Source organism: Microtus pennsylvanicus, chromosome 14 (genome assembly GCF_037038515.1).
Source record: "Microtus pennsylvanicus isolate mMicPen1 chromosome 14, mMicPen1.hap1, whole genome shotgun sequence".
NCBI lineage: Eukaryota > Metazoa > Chordata > Mammalia > Rodentia > Cricetidae > Microtus > Microtus pennsylvanicus.
This window is the reverse complement of record NC_134592.1, coordinates 9,760,804-9,779,883: the sequence shown is the minus strand read 5'-3', so window position 1 is coordinate 9,779,883 and position 19,080 is coordinate 9,760,804. Positions and strand designations below refer to the sequence as shown.

Genomic DNA, 19,080 nt, shown 5'->3' with positions numbered 1-19,080 from the left:
TGGACCTGGGGACTGAACTCAAGTTAAGTTTAGAAGCAGGTGCCTTTCCCTGCTGAGCCATCTAACCAGCCCTCAATCCCCCCTCCCCCAACCCCTCGGCTCCCACAGGGTTTCTTTATGTAGCCCCAGCTATCCTGAAACTCCACATAGACCAGGCTGGCCTCAAACTCTGAGAGAACCCCTGCTTCTGCTCCCCAAGTGCTGTATTTAAGGGTGTGTGCCACCACACTTGGCCTCAACTGTTTAAATTACATTTTATTGATTTATTTGTGTCTTTCTGTGAGTGTACTCATGCTATGGAGTGTATGTGAATGTCATAGCACACTCTGTGGGAATCTGTTCTTCTCTCCTTCCACCATAGGGATCCTGGGAATGGAACTCAGGTTGTTGGGCTTGGCAGTGAGCACCTTTACCCACTGACCCAAATCACTGGCCTAGAATTCAATTTCAATTAAGAAAAATACTGATTATATTTTGCCCAGAATGTGGGCTGAGCAGGGCCCAGAGCTCTCTGTAGACATGATGTGAAATGTTAGGATAGAAATGTTCTTTCCTGTGTGTTCCTTCAAGTGTAAGTAGAACAGAACATCTTGACCCCAGGTCATTGGTTCCACGAAGAGGAAAAGCAATCTGTGGGATGGGAGAGGCAAGAAGTCTTCTGGAGCTTGCCATTCTCGATGTTATCTACATGGAATTTATGGCCTGTGGCAGGGATACTCTGTACCATGGGTTCTGCTGTAAATGTCATTCATGAGTGGGTGGAAGAGTGCAGGTAACTTCAGGAAGCCTACAGCTCACAGTGTGGGAAGGACTAAAGCTGGACCTGATATTCTCTTGCTTTCATGATTTACAGCATGTAATATGGCTGGCTGTACTTCACCTGCAAAGAACTGACTTCCCCTTGTGAAGTGGGGAGTTTACAAAGAACAAGCTGAGGACTTGCAGGGGAAAGGACCGGGTAATTCCACAGTGATTTACCATAGCACCAGGCCTCCCTTGTACCTCCCAACTCTACGAACCCAGAGCAGAGGAAGGGCCCTGACCTGTGAGAGAAGAAGATGCCTCTGCGCAGGAAGCGGTGTGGTCTCTGGCCAGTTGCCTTCTCTATTCGGTTTATCAGCTCTTTGTCAATTTTGCTGCTTCCAAACTGAACTGCAAAAAACACAGGAGATGACTTTCTTAGATGCCAGAGGACTCAGTGACCTGTCCCAATGACCCAAATCTCTTTAGGCTCTGGGCTGTGATCCTTTTCTTCATACAAAGTGAAAAGACCTTTGTATCAAAGACCCCAATCAGCAAAACAGGGATACACCATACGCTACAGTATTTTCTGCCTGACGTAGAGAGTGATGGGAACATACCCAGAACACAGCCAGTTCTGAGGCACACACACCTCAAGGCGCAGCTTACACCCACCGACAACAACCACAATTTCCCCATTTCTCAAACTGCTGACCTAGGTTCACGCTGGTTCTGAAGAGACTTCCCCCCAGTGAGTCTGTTTTAGGTCATGGAAGTAGCTTTGATGCAGATGTAAACATGATATCGGGTGGGCAGGAAGTGCCTTAGAGGAGGGGTGTGATGGTGAGACCTCGCTAGCAAACATGCCTACCGCAATAGAGCTTTCTAAAGTTCCAAAGTATCCCAAGACAGGTAAACCTACCAGGTCGATGCTTTAGATCATAATTTTGAAATATGTCATTCCATATAATTTAAACTTTGGTCTCTTGAGGCACAATCTATGTGTCCCAGGCTGTTACTGAACTTACTATGTGGCTGAGGATGACTTCAAATTTCTGATCCTTTTGTCTCCACCCCTAACTGCAGGGTAACAAGTATGAGCCACCATGCCTGGTTAATTATTATCTAATTTTAAAATAATCCTTTGGGACTATAATATACAACCAAAGGGTTTTAGGATATGCTTGTTTCTTGATATCAAACCTTTTTACTTAGGAATAATTCGAAACTTAAAAATATCATATATTTCCAAAGATATTGAACTCAGTATGTTTAAAGTATATTTGAATTTTTGTTGACTGCAGCACTATTCACAAGATGGAATCTCCCTTTGTGTTTATGAATGGACAAAAAATGTGCATTCATACACACACACACACACACACACGCAGACATACACCCAGAATACAACCCCACAGCTATGAAAGGAAACGGAATTCTGTTATTTACAACAATAGAGATGAGCTCTAAGGACAAGCCAGATCAGCAATGCAGAGAAGATCAAATACTGCAGCATCTCATGCTATGTGAGACTAGAGGAGTAAGTTCTGGCGGCCATCAACAGGGTGCTGCAATCAACAATAATGTATTGCATATTTCATAACAGCTACTAGAGAGAGCTTCCGCCACAAAGAAAGAAAAATGTCGTTGGTTATAAACATGTTTTATACCCCAATTTTGTTATTACCCAGGGTATGCATATATGGACAATCATTTTATCCTAAGAATATATACAATTACTGTGCAGATTAAAAATGTACAAAAGTGCTTGTACAAATACACACATTTAGAAACACTACTGGGACTGACACAGTGGTCACCACTGAGCAGTGTGGATGCTGTGAGGGAAGAAGCTGAGGACTCACCAATGAGCTTGTCATAGTCGATGCCTTTTGCACTGCTTGTCCGCACTGTCCATGGGTCCACGAAATCCTCACTGGCTTTTGTGGCATCTGAATCACTCTTACTCCCAGCTGTTGAGTTCCCTGGAGGGCAGTCAGCCTTGTAATCCTCACCCATGGCAGTTTTATAGCTCATTTTTAACGATAACAGCATCTTTACTGCAGAATCTATCTCATCCTAAGGAGAAAAAGGTGAATGCTCAACATGCTGACAAAGCTAATGTCTACAGAACACCAGTCAGGTGTCAGGCACTGTGCCAAGGACTTTCACATGTCCCCTTGTATAGATCTACAGCCTTGACAAGTGGGCATCGCTGAAGCTGTCTAGGCCTGCTGAGGACTGTCAGAGCCAGGGATCTGTCCTGAACAGAAAGAAGCTGGGCTCTGCCATATTTTACCTTTATTTGGTACTCCAGCGCTACAGATTATGCTAGGAGCGCTGACATGGAATGCACTACTGTCTACTGCCTATGACGGTTAATACACCAAGGCTCCTTTTTTGGTTTGGTTTTTTGGGACAGACTTTCTCTGTGTAGCTTTGGTGCCTGTCCTGAAATTAGCTCTTATAGACCAGGCTGGCCTTGAACTCTGCCTGCTTCTGCACCTGAGTGCTAGGATTAAAGGTGTGCACCACCACCGCCCGGCAATGCTAAAGCTCCTTAAACAACACTGTGTGTGACAGCTCCTTTAATGAAGGTCAGAGTACTGCATCTTGCACTGGTTAGGATGAAATTTACAGATACAACCAAAGATGCCAAAGGAGTTGTGACAGCAACTCAAAAACACAACATGAAAGCAAATAAAGGCAATGGGAAAATATAAGCCTCCAGGGATGCTCAGAAATAGGTACACCACTAGATGATGCAATCTTTCTTTTTTCTTTCCTTTTTTTTTTGTTTTTTGAAGACAGGATTTCTCTGTGTAACAGCTCTTGCTGTCCCGGAACTCGCTTTGTAGACCAGACTGGTCTTGAACTCATAGAGATCTGTCTGCCTCTGCATTCCAAGTGCTGGGATTAAAGGTGTGTGCGACCACCACCAGGCTCCTTATTTTCTTTATTACTGCCAGGTTAATTATTTTAATTATTTTTGATTGTGTAGGGAGGCCAGAGGCTTTGTATTCTCTGGAGTGGGCAGACATAATAAATAAATAAAGAAGGAATGATAGATAGATGGACTAAAGGTGTGTGCCACCACCATCTGCCCAGATGATGCAATCTTATAAAGCTATTTCTTTTTAAGATTTATTTTCATTTGATGTGTATGATTATTTGCCTCTATATATGTATGCATACCCTATGTGCCTGTGGAGGTAAGAAGACGGCCCTGGGTCTCCTAGCACTGGAGTTACCTTTGTGAGTTGCCATGTGGGTGCTGAGAACCAAACCCAGATAGCTCCTTTGCAAGAGCAGCAAATGCTCTTAATTGCTGAGCCATCTTTTTAGCCAGTTACCAAGCTATTTCTAGTGTCTACATACCTATTATCTCTGCAATTCCAGCACTTGGGAGATGAAGGCATAAGGATTAAAAGTTCTAGGCCATTCTTGGCTATATAGAAAGTTGGAGGCCAGTTTGGGTACACAAGACTTTATTTTAAAAATAATAATAATAAAGATAAGGAAACAACAGCAGCAGCAGCAAATGCAAGCTGCACCCTTGCTTACTCTGGAAACTTATTGAAGACCCCCTTCTTCTAGTAGCTCACAATGGCCACTCCAGAAGCTTAAAAGAGCAGGCCTAATTACGGCGATCAAATCATTCTGTGCCCCAAAGCTCTAGACTGGTAATTGGCACAGCTGGATTAGACCACAAAGGCTACACAGTTTAATTTGTTTGCCTAGGGCAACACAAATATTTTCACTTAGAATTTATGCAGCATGTACTGGGTTTCCTGGCAAAGAACTACCATGACCCAACCTCATTTAGGGAGCTGCTCAAAGGGCACAGCACCCTGGCCAAAGAGGACCAGGATTCTGCAGTGGTCAGTGCTTCAAACAAAATTATCTGGAATTTGTTGTCAAAATGAGTTTGCCTCATGCAATTAATAACCCCATGTCTACAGCTCACAAAAGTGAGAACAAGCCTTCCTTGGGTAGCTGCCTTGATGTCTCCGCAGCCCTAGGCTCAGCTCTGGAAATAAAAATCAATGTTTAACAAGTGTAATCTGCAGGATTACCTGTGGGCAGACCTGCCTCGCCCTGAAGTGCACTGCAGTCGGCAGCTTTCCATCACCGATTGGTGACAGTTTATACTCTATCTGGTCTGACTACCTGCTACTAGAAGGCTCTGCAAAGAGGAAACATTTAACTCTGTCCACCGCCAGGGAGCTTCTGTAGCCTGGAAAAACAGTGACGAATAGACCCTCCTGGCTTCCTACTTCTGTGTAGTATAGGCCAGACAGAGACTCAACTTACAAGCCAGTGTTCTACTGGTGCCACACTCAGGAGACAGAGGCAGGTGACTGAGTTCCAGACTGGCCAGGGTTACATAGTGAGGCTATGAGGGTGGGGAAAAAAACAGTAATAATTAAAAACATTACTAAGTGGGTTATTCAAATTTAAGGTAAAATTGACAAATATACCACTGCTAACCTTCCAAAGTAGGTTTACAGAAGAAATGGTCAATACTTGGGTTTTTTATTTATTTTAGGTTTTTGCCTCAAGACCAATTCATTGAGCCCACCTATTGAGTAAATGTCTTTCTAGATAATCAGGTTTTTGAAAATCATTTTCTTTCTATTACCCCCCCCCCCCTTTTTTTTGGTTTTTCGAGACAGGGTTTCTCTGTAGCTTTGGAGGCTGTCCTGCAACTAGCTCTTGTAGACCAGGCTGGTCTTGAACTCACAGAGATCCGCCTGCCTCTGCCTCTGGAGTGCTAGGATTAAAGCCACCACTACCTGGCTCTTTTTTTTTCTGTATTGTAATGCTTTACTTTTCATAGGATCAACAATCTACTAAAGCTGCAAGTGCGGTGACGGCACCGTCTGGTGAAAGTGTGGTGATGGGTGAAGGCACCGTCTGGTGAAAGTGCAGTGACGGCACCGTCTGGTGAAAGTGCGGTGACGGGTGACGGCACCGTCTGGTGAAAGTGTGGTGATGGGTGACGGCACCGTCTGGTGAAAGTGTGGTGATGGGTGACGGCACCGTCTGGTGAAAGTGTGGTGATGGGTGAAGGCACCGTCTGGTGAAAGTGCGGTGACGGGTGACGGCACCGTCTGGTGAAAGTGTGGTGATGGGTGACGGCACCGTCTGGTGAAAGTGTGGTGATGGGTGACGGCACCGTCTGGTGAAAGTGTGGTGATGGGTGAAGGCACCGTCTGGTGAAAGTGCGGTGACGGCACCGTCTGGTGAAAGTGTGGTGATGGGTGAAGGCACCGTCTGGTGAAAGTGCAGTGACGGCACTGTCTGGTGAAAGTGTGGTGATGGGTGACGGCACCGTCTGGTGAAAGTGCGGTGATGGGTGACGGCACAAACACAGGAGTTTGAGAGAAGACAGCTGTGGAAAGAGGCAGAGGAGAAGAAAGTCATGGAGGCACCAAAGACCGTGAAATGCAGACTGACTACACTCCTGAGACCTACACTATGCCATCAAGATCCTTAAAAAAGGCCTAATTCCAAGGGACAAAGAAAACAGGAGGAGCGTGGCAGCAACAAGACCCAGAAGGTGCAATATTCAGGGGCAACTGACAGACTGAGCACACGAGAAAAACAAACACTAAGAACTGCTGGTGGACGGGTGGCCCCACGTCACACTGCAGACTACTAGAGAGACCCACGCATCGTGAAGGAGTGGGCAGTGGGCTCAGGCCTGTTTAGGCAGCAATTATCCAGCTTATGCCCAGGGCCCCACTCTATCCAGGTTTCCATGGGAAGACAGCGGCATGTAGATTAGAGACTGCTGTACACAGCAGTGGCCAGTGAAACACATCAGGAACAGCCCAAGACAACCACACAGAGACTTGTGTCCCACTTAGGGGAGGATGTGGCAGCCACTCACACTCCCCAGACAGCAGATCAGAGAATCTGGTTTCTAAGGAAAGAGGTTAGGACTGTGAGCCCAAAGATTCCCCAACCAAACCAAGCCTGATGCTATCCAGGAAAAGGGCCATGAACAGATAATGTCTCCTCAGATTGTGACCAACCGACAGTTGTCCTCAAGGCCTTGAGTGGATGGGCAAGAGATAGCTCATATCTGAGATGCGTGTGATATAAAAGGAAGGGGGAGAAACTCACATGGGGATATGGGGATCCTAAGGGGAGCAGAGAACACTGGGAAAACTACCACCAGCAGCTTAGTGAACTAAGGAACATGACTAAAGGGGAGCCTGGGAGTTTAACAGGACAGGAGAAATGGAAGACAGCAGGAGCTGAGGAAATAGTCAGGAAAGAACAGAAAGAAATGGAAAGCAGGGTGGTGGCGGTGTACTCCTTAAATCTCAGCACTCAGGAAGGCAGGCCAATCTCTGTGAGTTGGAGGCCAGCCAGGCTTCAAAGCTTCATAGAAAAACCCTGTCTCAAAAAAAGAAAAAAAAAAAAAAAGAAAAAAAAAGGAAATGGAAAGTAGCAGGCAAAAATTAAGAAAACGAGATGAGAGTTTTCTGACTTAAAAACAGAAAAGACTGAGCACCAAAGAGATCAAAGAAACGATATGACATCTGATAATTAAGCTTGCAAAGAGCATTCATTGGTCCTGTCCCAGGAATGTCAAAGCACTGGAACAAAAAGGGTCCTGATGCCCACTGAGGACAGACAAAAGGCACTGACAAACAATGATGACTTAGGCACAGTGAAAGCATTCCAAGGGAGGCTGGGTATGATTCCCATCCCATCCCTGTCAGCAACCAGGAGGCAGAGGCAGGAAGATGAGAAGTGCAAGGTTATCCTTGCCTATAGCAGGCTGAGACCAGGCTGGGCTACACGAGACAGTGTGTCAGACAAAATGAAACAAATAACAGAATTCTAAGGAAAAATTGCTTTCATCTCAGAACTCCATACCCAGCTTAGCTATCAATCAAACCTTAGGGAAGGTAAATATATTTTCAGGCACACACAGCTTAAGGTTGTTTCCTCTGCAGGACTTTTAATGAGAAGATTATTCAACCCAAAGAGAGTAAAGCAGAGAAGGAAGATAACAAAAGATGAAGAACCACCAATCCAAAGGGAACTTGGCAGAGGTCTTGCAAAATGTCCAAGAAATTACCTTTATATAGTTGCTGCTGTGTGTTGAATTCAACAACCAGGGCAGAGACATGATAGCCCTATACTGCTTGATGGTGGTGATAGAGTCTGGGGAATGTGTCATTAAATATCAACACTGTTAGTGCACTAACCTAGATGGTACAGGACCACTACTCGATGTGACCTGGAGTAAACATATAGTATAGGGAGTTTCCGCCAACATAATATGGCACAAATCCTGCTGTTATTTAGTAATTAGGCATAAAAGTTTAAGGATAAAGTGTATATTAAATGCATAAACCAGGCCTGGACGTCTGGTCTTGAGGTTGTGATGGTTAATCCTCATCATCACATGGACTGGATTTGGAATCAACCAGATGACACTTTTGAGTGTGTTGGGAAGATGTTTTCACAGTGGTTTAACGGATGAGAGAAGACCCATCTAGAATGCAGGCAGGTATCATCCTGTGGGCTGGGGTCTCAGATAGAAGAAAGAGGATAATGTAAGCAGAGAGTCAGCCTTCATCTCTCCCTGCTCCCTGACTGTAGTATCACATGACAGGCTGCCAGGCACATCTGCTGCAGTGCCTTCCCCACGAGAGGCTGAGCCTCAAACAGTGAGCTAAAAGAACTCTTCCTTTTTGACGTGGATGTTGTGGGTCAGCTATTTGGCTACAGTAATGAAAAAAGCAGCTAAGACGGTGGGAGCATGCTTCCTTAGCGTGTGCCATGTCCCACTGTCCAAAAACAAAGTCCCCAAACAGGAAATGAAAGCAACAACTATACAAAATTAATTCACCATAAATAGACTGTTGACTATGTTTACAACCTATTGGAGCCCTGTGTCTTTGACTGGATGGTATTATGTGGCACCCAACTGCATTATGAACAGCACAGAAAAGGCCAGGCAAACAGAAATTAAGGCAATCATTAACTCCAGAGAAAACAGATGGTGGGAAGGAAAGGAGAAGTACTCATGCTATACTCGATGGTTCAGCTGTCTACGTGTTTACGTAGTGTAATAATGCCTGTACTAATAATGACCTAACCAGAACTTCAACATATCCTGGGAGACTGGGAAGTATGTGTGAAAGCAGGAATCTTTTCTAGCCACAGCCAAAGCCCTAGTTTGGAATTAAAAAGGAAGGAGATAGTAGGCAAGTCGCTTAGAGGCGCAGAGGTACAAACCTGTACAAGAACTGAAACCTGTACAAGAACTGAAACCTGTACAAGAACTGAAACCATCTATCTGTGTATGAGCAGAACTGGGGAGAACAGGCTGGAAGGCATGGGGCTGTTTAGATCTCCATGTCTGTGGGTTCAACTAACACAGGACAGAAAACACAAGCACACAAAACAATTCTTCACCTTACTGAGTGTGTGCAGATTTTCATTCTGTCACTTATTCACTGTCAACCTGACAGGACCTAGAAGTGCCCAGGAAAAACACCTCCGGGTATGTCTGTGAGGAGTTTCTAGGTAGGGCTGATTAAGGTGGGAAAATACACCCTAAATGCAGGTGGCATCGTTCCACGGAGAAAGAGAGCTGAGCATAGAAATTCACCTCCATTTCCTGACAGTGCTTCAGGGTAACCAGCTGTCTCACATGCCTGATGACTTTCCTGCTATGATGAACTATAACATCAAACTGTGAAAAAAAACACGCTCTCTTCCTTAAATTGCCTTTGTTCCACATTTTGTCATAGCAGCAGACAAAAATGCAACTAATACATCCTCTAAAGATACCAGTACAGCAGCCGGGTGGTGGTGGTGAATGTCTTTAATCCTAGCCCTTGGGAGGCACAGACAGGCAGATCTTGAGTGTTTGAGACCAGCCTGGTCTACAGAGAAAGTTCTAGGATAGTCAGGGCAACACAGAAAAACTGTCCCAAAAAACCAAAAAAAAAATAAAGTATAGCAAAAGAAAAGAAAGAAAAAAATACACTGAATATAACAACTACTTACAAAGAACCCATATAATACTAAGATGAAAATGTATGGCAGATTATACGTGAATCCTATGCTGCTTTATGTGAGAGTCTTGGGCATCATGGATATTTGAGGATCTGAGAACAATTCCCTACAATACAAATGGTCTTAAAGCACAGGTACAACAAGGGCACTGAATTTAACAGATCTTATAACCAGACAATGGTGCAGGTATTGGCGAGCCCAACAAATCACCTACTTTTGGTGCGTTTCCAGCTTTGAGGGACCTCACGAGCTCCGCTTGAGCTGCTATGCTGTTGAACAGCTCCAGTGGAGAGGTACAGGACTCGCCACTGGGCATGTCTGCCATCTTCTAGGACCTAGGCCTGTGGTAGTGAGCAGATGCGTTCAGCAGTTCAGACAAGACTCTGTGAAGAAAAAAATGAAATGGGTTTGAGGGTGAAGAGCCATGAACAGATTACTGCAGCTGTATTTCCAGAACTCAGTCTTTCTTCCAGAAAAATGTGGAAACTGTTGAACTGTAACAGAAACTGGGTAACAGAATATTAATGTAAAGAGATAAGGAGAAATTTGGGCTCATGAAAAGAAGCATCAATACTGACATTAAGAACTAAATGCATTACTGGAGGTGCCAACTTGAGGTCAGCAAAGGGCCCCCTTGGTAAACAATAAGTTGGCACATAGTGATATCTGTCCACACTGAGTGCCCAGGAGAGGAAGTGATGTTTGCTCAGAATACCAATGCACTTTAGTAAGGCTGTGTTCACCAGAGAGAAAGACATGTTGTAAAGTATTGTTTGTTTTTTATCTTTACTGCCTTGAGAACAAACTCGTAGGCCTCTGTAGACATAAACATAGTAATGTTCCACAAGGCTTTTGGTGGACCCGCTGCTGTTTTCTCACAGCAAGGTCCAGGTGAGGACAAGAGCTCTAGACCAGCAAGGATCCTGACCCTAGCCATCCCAGCTGCCTTACTGAAGGCTGGAAAGGTGTGCCTGCCACGTCTTGCTATCAGTCATTACTTTTGTTGACACTGGAAAGGGTGGAGATTGGGCCATCTGGAGCCCCTTTTGGGTTTCTATAGATAAGAAAGATAGTCACTTTCTTATCTATAAAATGATAACTCTATGAACTTTTAACTTATCGATAGGCCTTTTATAGAAATTAAAGTAAAAAAAAAAAACCGATGCAGGAACACACTGTAAATTGTAAGCAAGATATAACTGACTTCTGGTCTTGTTATTCCTGGGTTTGGGAGATCCACCCAACTCAGGTTTACCTGACTTACCTTAACCTTAGAGGAGCCACAGGCTGTGCTGGACCACTAACTCCAAGTGCCCTGATTGTCATGATACCCTGGTTTAAGTTCTTCTATGCACCAAGTCACCTAAACCTCACCAGAATCTTGTGACAGATCTGTCCTCCCAGCTCATGGATACAGAAGTTCATGACTACCAAGGAGTGCCCTATGTGACATTATTGAGGACACACAAACAAAGGTCTCCTCATCTCTGAGAAGGGACCTGAGTAAGGACACTACCAAAGTGGTGAACCAGTGAGTTTCCCTGGGTGGATGACTCAACTACAGCTATATCACCAAGACCCACCCAGTGCAGCATGGGGGATGGCTCAAGGCAACCAGTCACTAGGAGTGCTCTGCACAGCCAGCAGGCAGCCCCGGTGCTCAGAGCCTCTTCTAGGCCACAGAAGCCTCTCAGCAGTCCTTACTTGAATGCTTGAGGGAGGGGAGGGACCTAGGGAATCTGGTTGGATTTCCTGAAGCTATTAAGTTGTTTACTGTGCTTCCCTTAACCTGCAGGACAGGACCTTTCCCCCTCTTAGAACACACTGTTGTTGCACCACCCTGTCAACATCCAGGGTTATAACAAGCTTCTCTGCAGGATGAAGATTTCATCTGGAGGAAACAGCTACACAAGGGACGTGTCTGAGACAAGCTAGGGTCATCTCAGCCACTCTCCTCCACCTACTCACCTCTCAGAGTCAGATTACAGTGGAGATGTTTGTATTTGTCTACTTGTTATCTTCATACAAGTTCATCAACTCATAATACCAAAGCCATGATGGGACAAGGACCATTGAGAATCATCTCACCTGATTCCTAAGGGAAGTTTGGTCAGAGACTGACTTGGATAGCAAGGTCCGGTAGCCCAGGGAGGAGGCATGTAGAAGCCAGGGAGTAAGGAGAAATTCCCGGACCCTGCTTTTCTCTGGGTATATTTGCTTGGGTCAGATAATAATGAATGCAATAAAAATGACTTCTATACACAAAGGGTCAAGTGATATCCCATTTGCAATTTCCCAATGTACTGGAAGAGCAAGCTGCAACTGTACATCCTGTTAGCTTAGGGAAACCAAAAGAATCTGCCTGAGGTTCAAATCCAGAGCCCATCCCAGTCATAGGCCCTGAGTCCCCACCGCTCCCCCAGTCTAGGATGTCTCTTCCTCCCTAGTTTGGCCTCTGCTATCTTTGAGACTCAACCTCAGTTTTTCATAGCCTGAAGCCTGAAGCCTTGGGCCGTTCTCACCCCATGTCCCTGGAACATTCTCCCGCTCTACCTTTATTATATCACTTCCTCTGCTGTTGAGTTGCTGGATCTTCAGTACAGTGAGGGTGTGCACCAGCTTCATGATCATGTATTTCTAGTATCTGCTATGAATGGCTCTCCAAAACGGGTAAGTTCAACCTTTTCCTCTAGACTCTTCTTTTACATCATCTTTGTTAAGTGTAGCTTCTAGCTGGGCATGGGAGTATATACCTCCAATTCTAGCTGAGTAGGGGGACTGTGATAAATTTTAGACTAGCCTGGGTTATATAAATAAGACCCTGTTGCAACCCATCCCCCAAATCCCCCAAACCCCCCAAAACCAGCAAACAGATATCAGTGTTTGTTCTCGTTGATGGCTGAGTTAGTCAGAAACTAACACTAGTTTAGTGTTCTGGCACTGAGCCTGTCTTCTGAGCTCCGGGGAGAGCCAGGCAGACCACCTAGGGTCTCCTCCAGGTCTTAGGCTTGTAGTTTGGCTTCTCTGCCCACTGTAAAATCTGCCTTGTCCTGGTTACCCCTGGACTTCTCTCTGCTTAGCCTGCTCCTCCACAAAATGAGGGGCTCTGCAAAGACTACAGTCAGTCATGGTCACAACTCCATTCAAGCCCTAGAAAAAAGAGAACAAGTGAGTGAGCCTGGGACCGCCAGCCTCCTCCCACTAGTGCAATCAGTTAGGGGAACTAGACCTGCATTCAGGCTCCACGTTGTATGGGAACACCTAAATATTAGAATTCTGACCTGGAAGAGGCACATAAACTAAATCTGACGGAGGGAACAACAGGTAAGATCTCTGCTCCCCTGACCACAGGCATTTGCTCATGCATGGTCACTTTTAAATCTTGTGTGTAAGTACATGCGGGAAAGAGTGAGGGAGAGATCAAGAGGCAATTTCTTGAGTGACTGCTCTAGGACAAAGGAAACAGCTGCCCTTTTCCTTACTTCACACAGTTACGCGCTCACCTGTGTATTGTGTGAAGAGCTCTTGCCATCCCTTATTGCTATTTTTATCAACTTTTAGAATCAAGCTTAACTTTTTAGCCTGGAATTCTCGAACCTTGAATTATATCAACATTTGCATATTCATTGATGTACACAGGTTTAAGCAGTGTTCAACACTTTATGAAGTTGAACACAGGTTCAATGACTTTATGAAGGAGTCGAGATACCCCAAAAGACTAATGATCACTGCTTCGAGGGCTTACCATATCAACTGCAGATGAGAAGTTGTGTCTCTCTTAAGGATATGCTCTTTTATCTAACTACTAACCCAATATGGAAGAAAGAAAAGGCGTTACAATCAGGAAGTGATCTATTATCCCCTGTAAAAAAAGTACCGGGATTGTAAAAAGTCCAACTGCCCAACCCAGAGGAACCTCAGCAAGCCTTTGCTGAGAAACCCACAAAGGCTCCTCCACCCTGACTTCCCCCTTTTAGGAATTAAATCTACTGCTCATTTGAAAAGATGTCATTGTTCTGCATGAATGCTGTGGGCTCTTAAAGAAAGTGGGCATGGTATAGTATAAGCATACAGAATGAGAAGAACTTGGGCAGTCGCAAAACCCACACAGGTAGGATCCACAGAATCTGCAGCCTGGGGGAAGAGGGCAGCAAGATTTTAGGGGCAGCTTGTAAAAGGGGATAGCCTATGAACGTTTCTAGATAGCTTAGGACTGTGGCCTCAAACAGTAGGTAACAATAGCTTCCAATTGACACAATCCCAGCAGACTCTTCAGAGCAAGCAGTTTTTTACACTCTTAAACTTGGGGTAGATGATGGTCTAGTCAATGAAAGGTTATTTCCCCATACAAAGGTACTAGTGATAGATCCCAGAGCCAGGAACATGCCAAGCAGCCTCCTAACAACCGAAATACATGCCTAGCACCATGAATACTACTTTAAAAGAAAAAGACCCTAATTTACAAAGGCTTGCCACAATGAGACTGCCAATGTATTCCGACACTGACCACTGAAGGAGGCCAAATCAGACAAAAGCTCTGAAGTTGTTGACTGCAAACAGGCCACTGGATACCCACTGCATCAATTCCTCAAAATCAGGGAGTCACCTGAAACAAACACGCAACATCCCAATCAATCCTGACACGGGCCCTTCTCAAGTCTTCAGCGCTTTCATATAAGGCAGGCGGAAAACAAAACAAAACCCCATTAGAAGAGAAAAGAAGCTCCAAGCCTAGCCAAAATGGTAATACATACCCTGGCTGTGGAGTCAGTGGCCCCTGGACACAAGGGACAGCGGAGCAGATGAGAACTAGCAGGCAGGGTGGAGGTCTTTAATACTCTCCCTCTCTTTCCTTTCAGTTTCTGTTTTTAGAAGGGTCTATTGTCTTTCTTTCCTGCTTGCCCCACCCTTTCAGTTTCACTTACTTAGGGGTTTCTCAGAAATCACTCTGGTTCTCAGAACATTTTAGCTATTCGATCACCTTTCTTAATGAGCAAGTCCAGCCAGTGGCTGGTTGGGCTGGGGAAGGAGGAGGTGGGGACCAATCAAACTCTCAATAACCCCGAGTTACTTGCCATTGCATCAGCTGTCCCGTCTTCAAGTTGCCCGCCATATGACCTCCCCACCCCTCTTCCCCCCCCCCCCCGCCCCCACGCCTACAGCATCATTGTTATTGTGTGTACCGTAGAGACAATGGGGAGGGCAGGTCAGCCTGTACCTTCTGAGGCAATCCTGTTCTGAAGTGGTGCGCTGCAGCGGAAAGATAGGAAGGAAAGATAGGTCAGAGACAGCAGGCTTTTGATGTTGAGCATAAGATTGCTTTCAAACCGTGGGCAAGTAGTGTTACTTCTCTGCTTCTCCCTTGGGTTCCTGGTCTGTGAAATGGGTACCAGGAACCTTCCTAATACTTTGTGGAGGGGACTGATGGCGACCCTACAGGGTAAAGCCCCAGGCGGTGGAAAACGATGACAGCATGCACCCGTGGTGGGCGGCGCCGCCGCAGACTCCCCGCCCCTCGCGGTGCCGGTGCCCAGAGAACAGTGTGCCCGGTTCGGAGCTGGGTCCTTAGGGCTCAGTGCTCGGGCGGTAGCCCGAGACCCCGGCGCCACCTCGGCGTCCCTCCCTCACCCCCAAAGCGGCGGCTGCCCTCTTCTCACTTACCGGCCCCTATTGGGACCCACCAGTCAGCACCGCTGGTTTAGCCACCGGTACATCCAGGGCGTCCGTGGAAACCCCATCCGGCCGGAGCAACTTCCGGTCCTGGCATGCCACCATTGGCTATCCATCCAGGGGCGGGGCAGGACCCGTCTATGATTGGCTGAGGTCCCTGGCGTCGTGGTGGAACGTGACTGGGCGGCCCGAGTGCAGGCCGGACCGCTGTAGAGGTGGACCGAGTGCTTCCGTGTGTGTGGTGAGCCGCGGGCCCGGGCGGGAGGGGGCCGGGACCTGGTGGCCGCGTGCTTCTCGTCTCATAGTGCCAGGTTCAGAGTGCCGCAAGCCTTCCTTTTCTTCCCATTTCTTTCTAGAGTGCTCTGAACTCTACCCATTACTGTTGACAGCATGGCTAACTTCTCTTCATCCTTCAAAACCCGTGTCTGGTGGTATCTTTTTGTTTCCCCTCTGGATCTGTGGCCACCGGGGCAAGATCCGAGCTTAATTTCCGCCCACATCAGATGCAACGTAGCTAAACACAGAGTAGGTAACAAGGAAGTGCTTGTTGAGCAGGAAAATCCCGCCTGTCTTTGACTTCTTCAGCACCCTGGGCCACCGGCTTTCAGTCTACAAATCCATCTAGGTCGAGGGTTCTTGGACAGTGAACGAAACACACAGGACACCCTGCCCCACATGTCTGTGCTCCCTTTAGCTTTAAAAATTTTTTTCCGTCCTCATTACCTCCCCCTCCCCGCCCCCCCCCCCCCGCATTTAGCCTCTTCCTCTTGGTTTTCAACACACCCCCTTTCCCATGACATCCTTTGAACTTGGGTACAAAATGGCAGCCATCACCTTCTAAACTGTGTGCATTTCCCTCAGCTTTCAGCCCTCTCCCTTCACGCTTGTTTTCTTGACCCACCCTTGACTCCTCTAGATTGTTTTTGGTTCTGTTGTTTAGACTCAAGTACTGTGATCTCTGGTTCTCAGCTTCTCCAGAGTGTCACTGCACAGAAGTACTCTCTCTGAGGTTCATCTAGGCTCCATAAGAACATGCAGTCCTGGGCCCAGCTGCTCTGCTCTTCTCTTCTCTTCTCTTCTCTTCTCTTCTCTTCTCTTCTGTTTCTCCTTTTGAGTTCACATACCATGGCCTCTGGCTCACGCATGGAATGGAGGATGTGCTTGTCTCTCTCCCCGCTGGCTTGTGGGTGTGCTGAGTGAAGGTCATGTACTGGTTTGCCTATTGTTGCAGCTGTTGAATGAGTGAGTGAGATCTACCTGTGATGAGAGGGCCTTGGGAGTCCAGCCTCTTGCCATTCAGACATTTTCCATGCCCTGTGGAGCTGATGGGCTATGCTGGCCTCTGATCTGCTATATGCCTCTCTGTGAGTCAACTCTGCAGGTAACTGTGTGGCTTGAAATCCAGGCTTGTGACTGAGCTCTATTTAGTCTGGTGGTGGGAATCTGATGGGTTTCATTTGACAGGTAGGGACAAGGAGCTTGGCCTCAGATCCCTGCTGAGTATGTAGAAATTAAATTATTTGCAGAGCATGGTTTTATCTGTGTGTAATTAGTCCCCAGTGTGTTCTTGGTTCAGTTGGGCGCTGGCTGACTGCTTTTAGAAGTCCTTTTAGAAGATGACTTTAAATGTGGACATTGCTACTGACCTGGATTCAGCTACTGGTGGGAACAATAACCACAGGAATTAACCGATGAACAGACTTGTGTGGCAGTGGAGTTCTTGGATAAATAGTGCCATTAGAGGGACAGATGTGGAAGGGCTTGAGTGGAATATTGAAACCTAGTGTATGACCTGACATTGTGATGTATGCCTGTTATTCCATCACTCAGAAGGCTGAGGCAGGAAGATTATGAGACTAAGACCAGCCTGGCTTATGTAGTCAAAGTGTGTGTTAATAGTTTGGGGTTAGAGAGGCTCAGCTGTTAAAAACATTTACTTTGAAATCATGAGGACTAAAGTTTGGATCCCAGCACCCATGTTAACAAACTAGGCATTACACACTTGCCTGTAACCCAACCTCTAAGAGGTCAGAGACAAAAGGACTATGCCTCAGAAGAATAGATGGAAAGCAATAGCGGAGACACGGATGCCTTGTTCTGGCCTTCTCGTGTGCAGAAGCACAGGTTTGCACACTTCCATAGTTATGCACAAATGCACAGATGCACAAATAAGTATAAAACCCCAAACATGAGGCTAGCTGGGTTTTCTTTCATCGGGGAAGTTGGTCCACAGCCCAGGCTTGCACCCTGTTCCACTATGCCCTCTGCTGGCTATGATATGTTTAGCACCCTTATTTTCTTACTGTCTGTTCTTGCTGTTCTCTTCATGATATTAAAGTACTGAATTAAAATACCAAGCCACCTCTTACTGAGAACTAGCCAATAACAATCTGTGATGGCTCAGAATTCCAGGAAGAATTTTTAAAAGGAAATTCATTATTGTATGAATCTATGCATTTGGAGTGAGACACAGTTTTGAATGCCATGACTACTTGGGTAGGTAGCCTGGTGCCTTAGGATCCAGCCCTGGGCTTTGGCATGCCAGGTGGGTGCTCTTCCTATTGCTCTGTATCTCCAAAAGCTTGTTTTCTCTCATTTTTTCCTTTGATTGTTTTTAAAGACAGGGTCTTGCTATATATTCTAGGATAGCCTTGAAATAATAATCCCCCTGCCTCAGCTTCATGAGTGCTGGGCTCACCATAGCTAGATCATTGTTGTTGTCTTCTTTATTTTCTTTACTTTCTTCTCCTCTTCTGCTTTGCAGTGCTAAGAGGCAAACCCAGAACCTTGCATGAGTTAGCAAGTATTCTGTTAGCAAGCTTCATCCCCAGCCCCACATAGGTTCCCATTAAAAACTGTGTGTTCTAAGTATGTCTATTGGAGACTGGATTTTATTTTTAAAAGTTACTTAGGTTTTTTTAAAAAATATAATATGTTATGTTTAAATTAGGGCGAACATACCATCTCCCCATGCCATCTCCCTAACATCTATCCATATTTCTTTCCTCCCTCCCTCCCTCCCTCCCTCCCTCCCTCCCTCCCTCCCTCCCTCCCTGCCTCCTTCCCTCCCTTTCTTCTTGCCTTCCTTCCTTTTTAAACATTAATTTAGTTATAGGGTTCGGCAATGGCATGCACATCAAGGCACACATGTTGAGGTCAGAGGACAACTTTCATGAGTTGATTTTTCTCTTTCTGCAATGTAGGTTCCAGGAATCAAACTCAGGTCTTTAAGCTTGGCAGCAAGCACATTTAACCCACTTTAGTCATCTTGCTGGCCCAAAGCATCACTTATTTTTTAATTTTTCCTTTTTTAAAAAAAGGTATGCTTTCTATTTTTAATTGTGTATGTGTTTGAATATATGTCGGTGTGTGAGTATGTACGTGAGTGTGGGTAGTTGTGAAGATCAGAGCAGGGTGTTGGGTCCTTAGGAACTGGGGCTGCCTGTGGAACTGTGTTTGATCCTCTGGAAGAGCCATCTCTCCTACCTCAGAATCATGTCTTTATGTTGGAGTATCTGAAATCCTTTCTTTTAGCTCTTTTGAAAGTGCAGCCTTTGTTTTTTTGTGTGTTCGTGTTAGTGGAGTTTGAAGTCTTAGATTTTCAAAGTGACATTCCTG

General features: G+C 45.8%; 2 protein-coding genes across 10 annotated transcripts in view; one reads left to right on the top strand and one right to left on the bottom strand.

The window, feature by feature from the left end:
- Positions 1 to 15,567, bottom strand: part of Wars1 (tryptophanyl-tRNA synthetase 1) — a 30,499-nt gene extending 14,932 nt beyond the window's left edge. The window contains exons 1-6 of one of the 7 annotated variants that reach the window (XM_075948805.1): positions 15,454 to 15,548; positions 14,976 to 15,042; positions 14,300 to 14,398; positions 10,007 to 10,175; positions 2,607 to 2,820; positions 1,044 to 1,152 (exon numbers count right to left, since the gene is read on the bottom strand). In XM_075948805.1, coding sequence (XP_075804920.1) covers positions 1,044 to 1,152; positions 2,607 to 2,820; positions 10,007 to 10,117 — 434 coding nt within the window. In that variant the 5' untranslated portion in view covers positions 10,118 to 10,175; positions 14,300 to 14,398; positions 14,976 to 15,042; positions 15,454 to 15,548. The other 6 variants (XM_075948807.1, XM_075948806.1, XM_075948804.1 and 3 more) reach the window with 6 other exon arrangements.
- Positions 15,568 to 15,616: 49 nt separating this feature from the next.
- Positions 15,617 to 19,080, top strand: part of Wdr25 (WD repeat domain 25) — a 130,258-nt gene continuing 126,794 nt past the window's right edge. For 2 of the 3 annotated variants that reach the window (XM_075948800.1, XM_075948797.1), the window contains exon 1: positions 15,617 to 15,703. The gene's annotated coding sequence lies outside the window, so the exon portion shown is untranslated. Of the gene's footprint in view, positions 15,704 to 16,704; positions 16,844 to 19,080 lie in introns of those variants that run through there. The other variant, XM_075948799.1, reaches the window with a different exon arrangement.